Raw genomic sequence first — 8,368 nt, 5'->3', positions numbered from 1 at the left:
AATTGTCTTTTAGAAATTATTTGTGTGTATCCAATATCTGTGTATACCAGGTCACTGGGATTAAGTGATCTTTTTAACAAAAGGATGGTGGAGTGGCCTTTTTCTTGGAGGGTTTTGAGCTGAAAGTGAACAAGATGGGATTTATTTTTGAATAAGACCATTCTGGCTGCTGTGGAGCTAAGCCTTAAGATGGGGGGCAGGGAGGGTGGCTGCAGGGAGGCAGTAGGGAGGCAACCACAACCATCCAGGCAAGACTGGAGGTGGGGAAGAGGTTGGTCAGATTCTGCAGGTGATTTGAAGGCAGACTCAAAAGCGGTAAGTAAGGGAGGGCCAAGAAGGCACCTAGGTTTTTGTCCTGTGTAATAGGGAGGGATGATGATGTCCGAAACGGAGAAGAGAAAAATTATAGGAGGAGCAGACTGAGTCAGATTAGCTCAGTTTCAGCCATGTTAGGTCAGATGTTGACACAGCAAGGTCAAGTGGGTGGCTGGATGCAAATCTACGGTTGGAGGGAGGGGTCTGAGCTGGAGATCAAACTTGGGGTAGTCAACAGCACACAGATGGTATTTAAAGCTTGAGATGCGACGAGATGCCCTCCGAAGTGGGAATGGCTAAGAGAGACCCAAGGACTGAGCCTAGGGCTGTCTCAAGTTCAGAGGTCGAGGAGAGCAGGAGGAACGGACCCAGGAGACCAAGACTTGCCCCACTTCTCTGACAGCCCAGGTCATCCCAGGGAGAAACCTGAAAATGATGACGTCTTTATAAGTCATGAAGTCCAGAGTTACCTGGTAACAGAGCCTTAAGGGGAAAGGGCACACGTATCCCCCCTTGATTTTAAGAGCAATTTGGTACTTGAGTTGTTTGTTGACTCATTTGGAAAAATTCACCTCTTTGAAGGGACCAAAGAGTGATCCAAAAGCCTGATTTGGGGAGGACTGCAGGGGGACAGAGGTAGTAATTGACAGGCTTGAAGGCAGACTTGTAACTGGAAATAGGATTCAAAAGCTACTTGTAATCTATTCAAAATTTAAAACGGAATGAATTCTGCACATTGCATACCCACGTATTCCTGGCATGTGGCTCCTGTGCATTTTTTTTCCCCAATAAGAGAAAAAAATGGCAGCAGCCTGAGGACTGACTTTAAACACAAAGCTATCTGTGAAAACAGTGAATCCCAAAATTGAATAATATACTTTTCTCACTCTATGAATCATCTCTGGGGCCCTGGCTAGATGTAAATGCTGTGCTCACCACGAGGTCCTACCTTTCTGGGACCCATCTCGTTCCTACAGGGAATGTAGCTCATACTCTTGAGTCAGGTGCAAACAAAAGAGCAGCCACGGAAACACGGATTTAGTTGGGCATTGTTGTTGAATATGATCACAGACAAAATTCTCTGAGAGCTCTGTCTGATTGTCTGTAGTACTCGAGTTACAGAAATAGTTACTTGTACAGAATGTATTCATGTGCTAAGTGGGTCATTTATTTAGCACCAAAATCAAATTATAAAAACATCGGTTCCATCTTAAAACATGCATTTCAAAAGCTGTTCTGGCATTCCAAGTTTGCATCGAGACATCTGCACAATCTGAGTACCCAAACCCCTCTATGATTTCTAATGACAAAGACCATTCTCAGTCGTTATGGGAAGCTGGTGTGGAGACAACTGCCCGTCAGATGGTGTCCCCCAGGGAACGATGTTTCTTACTCAGCCCGAGGTTTCTGCCTTGATCTCCAGGAAGAATTTTGAGCTTGCTTAAACATGCTTAAACACATTCTCGGTAAACGGTCAGGAATCCTCTGGGTCATAATGCCGCAAAATTGACCAAAGAGGAAGAACATAGTCAAGGTCTCCTGCCACTTACATTTGCCATGTTCAGCTTCTCAAACAGGGCTCTTCCTAACCAGCAATCCTAAAGTCCAGCTTTCAAAATAAGACGGCTTGGTTAACACCCTTTAATAACTACTATGCAGCTGCAAATGACTCCATGACAGCTTTTCTAGGGAGGGAATGGATTGCTGGGCGGGTGGCTCTAAAGATCTCAAGGCGAAAGACAAGCTCAGGTTAACCATTTCCCCTCCAGGCTGACCACAGAGTTTTGTGAAGCCCCGTCCCCAAAGCCCTGACTGCAGAGGAGGAGAGCAATGCTTTCTCTTTAGTAAAAGCCCTACCATTCATCTGTCTTATCATTTTCCTTCTTTATTCTTGGCAACTGTTTCTGGAAATTGGGGTGACTCCTCGCAGGCAGGACGCAGGAGACATTCACAAGTAAGGCCAGCATCCTGGAGGTGCTGTCCTTGGAGCAGCCATAAGGAAGATGCAGCAGTTAAGTTCAAGAGAACATTTGTGGGCAGATGGCCCATTTGTACCTGTCCTTTGGAGCAGCGAAAGTGGACATCGGAGGGTGTCACACTCCCGGATACAAGGGATCCCATTTCCAATTGTATTATGATGCATGTGGTAACTGTATTTTACAAAAGACTTTGGTTTCTCCCCGGCTATGGGTCAGCAGGGTGGGAGAGTCTTATAAACCATACAGGCCAGGGACTTCCTGCACCACGTCCTTTCCCAAACAGATGGCACCGCTCCCAACACTGTTGTGGGAAATAAGCCATGACATGGCCCTTTACAAGGTCAACGAGGCTCTATCAAGGACACACAGAGCAGTAACTCCACAAGGAGCAATTCTGTGTTCTTCTGACCTTCAGTCTTCCATATCCGTGAATTTTCTCTTCTTATAGTTCTGAACGAGGTTGGAAGCTGTGATCTGAGAAGCCTGCCCCTTCTCCCAACACTGAAAGTCATTCAGTCCTTTCTGCCCTGTTTGAAATAAGCCCCTCTCCATCTCGTCCAGCCTGGCTACCAATGCCGAAGTGTCTTCATTGTAAGTGTTCTGGGAGGAGTCCATAATGCGGCGGAAACGTCCAATGAATGTCTGAAGAAGGAATGAGTGAGAAAAATCAGATCCATTTTTCCCTGAACATTTAAATGTCACGAAGGGCAAAAGTTTGGTCTAGGACTCAGTCAGAAGGAGGTCTCAGGTGACTTTAGCACTCGAGGAAGTGATTTCACATTGCCATGCCTCAATTTCCTCATCTGTGAAATGGACGGTTATGAATATCCAACAGGTTGTTATGGTAGCCAATGAAGGAATACATGTTGGACATCTAGCAACTGGCTGGCAAGAGTAATCTGCTCAAAAAGCGCTACCCATTAATTTGAGCCCTGCATTAGGTTCTGCGCTGATAGTACGGAGCCTGCTTGGGATTCTCTCTCTTCCTCTCTTTCTGCCCCTCCCCACACCCCACCAAAAACATTAAAAAAAATTAAAAAAAAAAAGGGTTACCCATTATTGTTATTACTAACAAAGGCCACAATAATGTACTGTGACACGCACAGATAAGTTTGGACCAGAAAAGACTCCTAATCTAATTGAGTGCATTTTATATCTTTTTCAGTGTGAGAGCAGGATAGAGACACAAATGACTGAGGGTTGTCATTTTACCACAGGGCCCTGAGACCAAGCCACAAGCCCCTGCCTCAGTTTCTTCAATTGCCTCATGGAGTTATCACCTTACCGATGGGCAACTTTATAGAACTTGAAAGCAGTGATGGAAAAAGGAAAGATATAACTCACTAACAAAGGGCACTGTTCCAATTCAAGGACATGTCCTGGAGACACTGTAAGACAAATAAATGGACTTTCCCTATTTTTAGCTTTCTGCTCAAAAGAGTTTCATAAGCTCCAACTGTCTCTAGTCTATGTATTGATTTCTTTATCTCAGTGGATGGCAACAGTGTTTTTCTTTACTATTTACATCAAAAACCATTCCAGTACATGTTAGGCCAAACAACCCTTGAGCCTGATGGAGGGTGTCTATATAGTCCAGGGAGGAAACGTGTCTTCAGCTGAAGTTCTCATAAAGCTAGAAATGAGGAAGTAAAATAAGAGGTATAAAGGGTAGCTTCTCCTAATATTAGCAAAAAAAAACCAATTATGGGGGCGCCTGGGTGGTTCAGTCAGTTAAGTATCTGACTTTGGCTCAGGTCATGATCTCACGGTTTGTGGGTTCAAGCCCTACATCGGTCTCTGTGCTGACAGCTCAGCACCTGGAGCCTGCTTTGGATTCTGTGTCTCCCTCTCTCTCTGCCCCTCCTCCGCTCAGGCTCTGTCTCTCTCAAAAATAAATAAACATAAAAAAAGTAATGATTATGAGACGTTAAAATAAGGTTATGTCATAAAGGATGGTAATATGGGTATAACATTGTTTTGTCCGTGGAAAACAACAGTAATAGTTACCATTTGTTAAATGGCACCACCTAATCTCACTACGATGCAATAATTTTGGCACTATTGTTATCTCCATTTAACAGGTGAAAAATAGAAGCCTATAGAGGTCACGCAGTTCATACATAGCAGAGCCATGATTTAGCCCCAGAGCAAGGGACGGGAACAAATAACACATGTACTCCTGACGGGAGCCCTCAGACCAGTCTTGGGGCTGGGCCGGGCTGGCGTATTTAAGTGCCTGTCACCTATAGTCAACCATCATCTCTCTTATTTCCAGGCCTTCCTGTGGCCCCAACTCTTAACAAACAAATATGAAGAGCTGCAGACAAGTCATTTTTTTTTTAAGTCATTTTTAAGTAAATATATAATCGGCAAATGCAGTCTAACTGTAGGCCGCTGTGGAATAACTAATAAACTGATGTATACATGATACACTCCCTGGGTAAGGGTGGAGGCTGGTGGCTCCTAAGGTGTGTGTGGTGCCATAGGGTTTTCACATCAATTACTTGCCTGCAGGAGAGACTGGGAGATGTCTGCATTCTCTGGACTGTCAAAATGCAGGAGTTGGGATCCAAACCCATAGAAATGCGGCCCCAGTTTGTGGAGGTCCACCACGTTGGCATCGGCGCTGAACACGGTCCTCCAACCTTGCTGGTAGATCTTGGGAAGGTCCACAGAAAGGATCCGCCGCTTGTGGTCAAAAAGTCCCTTTGCCAGCCACAGGGGGAGTTCGAGCTTTGAGCCCTGCATCACACAGGAATGTAGGTTTTAAAAGCAAATAGCGTAATAAATGTGTGTGGCAATACACAGAAATACAGGTTGCCCGAACAGGTATCTGCTGCCTGTTCTGTTTGGGGGCGTGGCTCCCAAAAGCAGAAGGTTGTGACTTGAAGAGATGAACTGCATGGGCTGAAGTTTTACATCATAATGGAATGGTGAGAACAATGGTTTTTGTTCAACAGAAGCACAGTACGGAACAAAAATGTGGTACAAAGGGGAAGTTTCCTAACTCACATAAATAAAAACTTCCAATTGCAGATACTTCAGAAGTATAATAAATATTTCTGGGGGCGCCTGGGTGGCTCAGTCGGTTGAGCATCTGACTTCGGCTTAGGTCATGATCTTGTGGCTTGATGAGTTCAAGCCCCGCGTCAGGCTCTGTGCTGGCAGCACACAGCCTGGAGCCTCCTTCAGGTCCTGTGTCTCCGTCTCTCTCTGCCCCTCCTCCGCTCACTCTCTCTCTCTCTCAAAAGTCAATGAACATTAGAAAAATACAAAAATAAGCATTTCTGCTTTCTTTAAATATTCCATACCTGTTCCTCATACGCACTCACTGGAGGCCTACTACGCACTAAGCACCACCAGGTACTGGGCGATATATGGAAAAACAGCATCAGCCTGAGCTCAGGCCACAGCCCCTCTCCATCCCACTTCACAGCTTCAGAGAGGACAGTAAAGATACACATCTCTCTATATTTTTTTTTTTTTAATTTTTTTTTTCAACGTTTATTTATTTCTGGGACAGAGAGATACAGAGCATGAACGGGGGAGGGGCAGAGAGAGAGGGAGACACAGAATCGGAAACAGGCTCCAGGCTCCGAGCCATCAGCCCAGAGCCTGACGCGGGGCTCGAACTCACGGACCGCGAGATCGTGACCTGGCTGAAGTCGGACGCTTAACCGACTGCGCCACCCAGGCGCCCCTAAAGCCTTAACAGAACTGGAAAATACAATGAGGTGGCCATGACAGACCAGAAATCAAGAGAAATATCAAAAAAAAAAAAAAAAAAGGCCAAATATAACTGAGTTGAAGGCATCTGCAGACAGAAAGTGTGCAGAAAGTTAACACAGCAAGCCTCAGACCACCCTCCTTAGAGGGGCCTGCCTGCAGAGTTGATCCTTGGTGGGTGTCCTGGAACTTGGGTTTCAGGAGGGTTCCCACTCTTCTCATAGTGGATAGGAGTGCCTCACTGTGCTTATGCAGTTTGCACAATGTGGCTTATGCTGAATACCTGCTTTCCTTCTGGGAGTCTGGAATCTTGGAATGTGTTCAGTAGAATGCCTGTATAACTAGCCCTCAGTACGACCATGGGTACTGAGTCTCTAATGAGCTCCCAAGTACACATATTTCACCCATGCTGTCATAATGCGTTACTACAGGGCTTTACTACAGCGTAAAGCCTGCTTGGGATTTTCTCTCTGCCCCTCCTCTGCTTGTGCTGTCTCAAAATAAATAAATAAATAAACTTAAAAACAACAACACATCAGACAAATCCCAACTGAGGGACATTCTACAAATTACCTGACCAGCACTCCACAGAACCAACATGGTCCTCAAAAACAAGGAAAGTCTAATAAACTGTCACAGCCAAGAGCAGCCTAATTAGATATGATACTAAATGCAATGTGGTAAACTGGATGGACATTAGGGGGAAGGAAGGCAGTATGAATAAAGTACCGGCAGTGCGTCTCTGTTTACCAATGTGTAAGAGGACAAAAATCCTTACCTGTTATAATGAAAAGTCAATAAATAATGTCTTATTTAATTTTTTTAAATCAAGAAAATAAGCTTAAGACTATTATTTAAAAACACAGGGGTAAATCTTGAGGATACTATTTTTATTTTCTTTTTAGTGAGAGAGAGCAGGCGAGCAGGGGAGAGGGGCAGAAGGAGAGAGAATCCCAAGCAGGTTCCACGCTCAGCTTGGAGCCCAATATGGGCCTTGATCCCATGAGACTGGGATCACGACCTGAGCCAAAATGGAGAGACCGAGCCTCGGCTGACTGAGCCACCCAGGCGTCCCTTTAACTATTTAAAAAGTGGACAGACCAGTGATCAGAAACCCCGATCCTTAAGTAGTCAGTAGTAACCAATCCTTAAGCTTTCAACATATTGGGGGGGGGGGGGAAGACACTGTTCACTTTGGGCAGTTTCAAAAATGAAACCAGCGGCCTGACGACCTAAGATAAATTTAGTTTCACACTGGGGGCGAAGGCTAAAAAAACACTTCAGAGCACTGAGACCCGAGACCCGCCGATACAACTCCTTAAAGCGTAGGGCCGGGCTTCCCCCTAAAACCACAAATCCCGCGGGGCAGCGCGCCCGCGATGCGGGGCCCAAGGCCGCGAGGCACACTGGGAATTGTAGTCTTTCTCGGGGGATCTGTCCCTATATGCTTACCTGAGGAATCGTGTGGTCAGTCTCGGCACCTCCGCTCCGCTCCAGGAAGAAAGCCCCGAGGCGAGGCATGGGGGTCTCTGTGCGCACCGGGAGCTTCTCGTGGGACATCAGGATGTCGTCCAGCGACAGAAAGTTCTCCTCAGGCCCGAGTGCACCCGACTCCACCCGGAAATAAGCCTCGGACATGGCGGCGGCGGCGGCTTCAACTTCTCCGCTTCCACTCGTGTGAGGCTAGGAGTCCGGGATGTAAAAAGCAGGAGAAAGCGGAGGCAGGCCCGGGCTGTAAAGGGTAAGGAGGTCGCTGCAACAGCTAGCCGGAATTGAAATTTTTCCCGCGCCGGGGACGCGCCAGACTGGAGCAGTCGATCCAAGAGGTCGGCCCAGGCAGAAGCAATAGACAGTCTGCGGACTTGGTCCCACGTGATCAGGGGCGGGGCGCATTAGGAACCGCGCTCGAGATTTCCACCTGTAGGGTGTAAGCTGGATGTGGGCACCTTAACAAGGAGCTGGAAGTGCCCGTTGAAGTTGCTGGATGCATCTGTACTAGATTGTGTTCATGTGGCCCTTTATATGTTTATATGAAATTTAAAACGCTTTGCAACACGTTTGGGGTCTTATAAAAAGACATTACTGTGGCCTCCGTCTCAGGCCTGATCAAGTCAGCCCTGTTTACTGTAGTTTTGTCACTGTATCTGTTAATCTTCGTGCTTGAAAGAAACATGAAAACAAAACCTCCAGCACTAGCCCCAGATAGTTATGGACTATTTGTAGTATTTGGCGTTGATAAGGGAAGGAGGAGGAGGAGCACTAGACTACCCCTGGTTCCCAAAGGTCCTGAGTTTACTTCAGGGCCTTACCATCGACTGGCAATCTCCTTTCGTGGCTCTTAATTTAAA

The 8,368-nt window shown here is 46.3% G+C and overlaps 1 protein-coding gene across 1 annotated transcript; it reads right to left on the bottom strand.

Annotated features, from left to right (window-relative positions):
- Positions 1–1,366: 1,366 nt before the first annotated feature.
- Positions 1,367–7,859, bottom strand: GINS3 (GINS complex subunit 3). Its single transcript, XM_047079222.1, has 3 exons — positions 7,473–7,859; positions 4,803–5,036; positions 1,367–2,936 (listed from the first exon to the last, which is right to left on the bottom strand). Exons 1-3 carry the CDS (start codon positions 7,656–7,658, stop codon positions 2,706–2,708), a joined length of 651 nt encoding a protein of 216 aa, XP_046935178.1. The 5' UTR covers positions 7,659–7,859; the 3' UTR covers positions 1,367–2,705.
- Positions 7,860–8,368: the final 509 nt, after the last annotated feature.

Source organism: Lynx rufus, unplaced genomic scaffold (assembly GCF_022079265.1).
Source record: "Lynx rufus isolate CCGP_SWC_20201006 ecotype Redwood Valley unplaced genomic scaffold, mLynRuf1.p SCAF_16, whole genome shotgun sequence".
Classification (NCBI taxonomy): domain Eukaryota; kingdom Metazoa; phylum Chordata; class Mammalia; order Carnivora; family Felidae; genus Lynx; species Lynx rufus.
Note: the sequence above shows the minus strand (reverse complement) of the source record. Positions and strands in the feature narration are given on the sequence as shown.

What these genes read in the sequence shown, in the direction of transcription:
- GINS3 (XM_047079222.1), bottom strand. Translation starts at nt 7,658, where the DNA reads ATGTCCGAGGCTTATTTCCGGGTGGAGTCGGGTGCACTCGGGCCTGAG. An exon ending in CTGACCACACGATTCCTCAG is followed by an intron (nt 5,037 to 7,472) that starts GTAAGCATATAG and finishes TGTGTGATGCAG; the next exon opens with GGCTCAAAGCTCGAACTCCC. An exon ending in TCTCCCAGTCTCTCCTGCAG is followed by an intron (nt 2,937 to 4,802) that starts GCAAGTAATTGA and finishes TTCCTTCTTCAG; the next exon opens with ACATTCATTGGACGTTTCCG.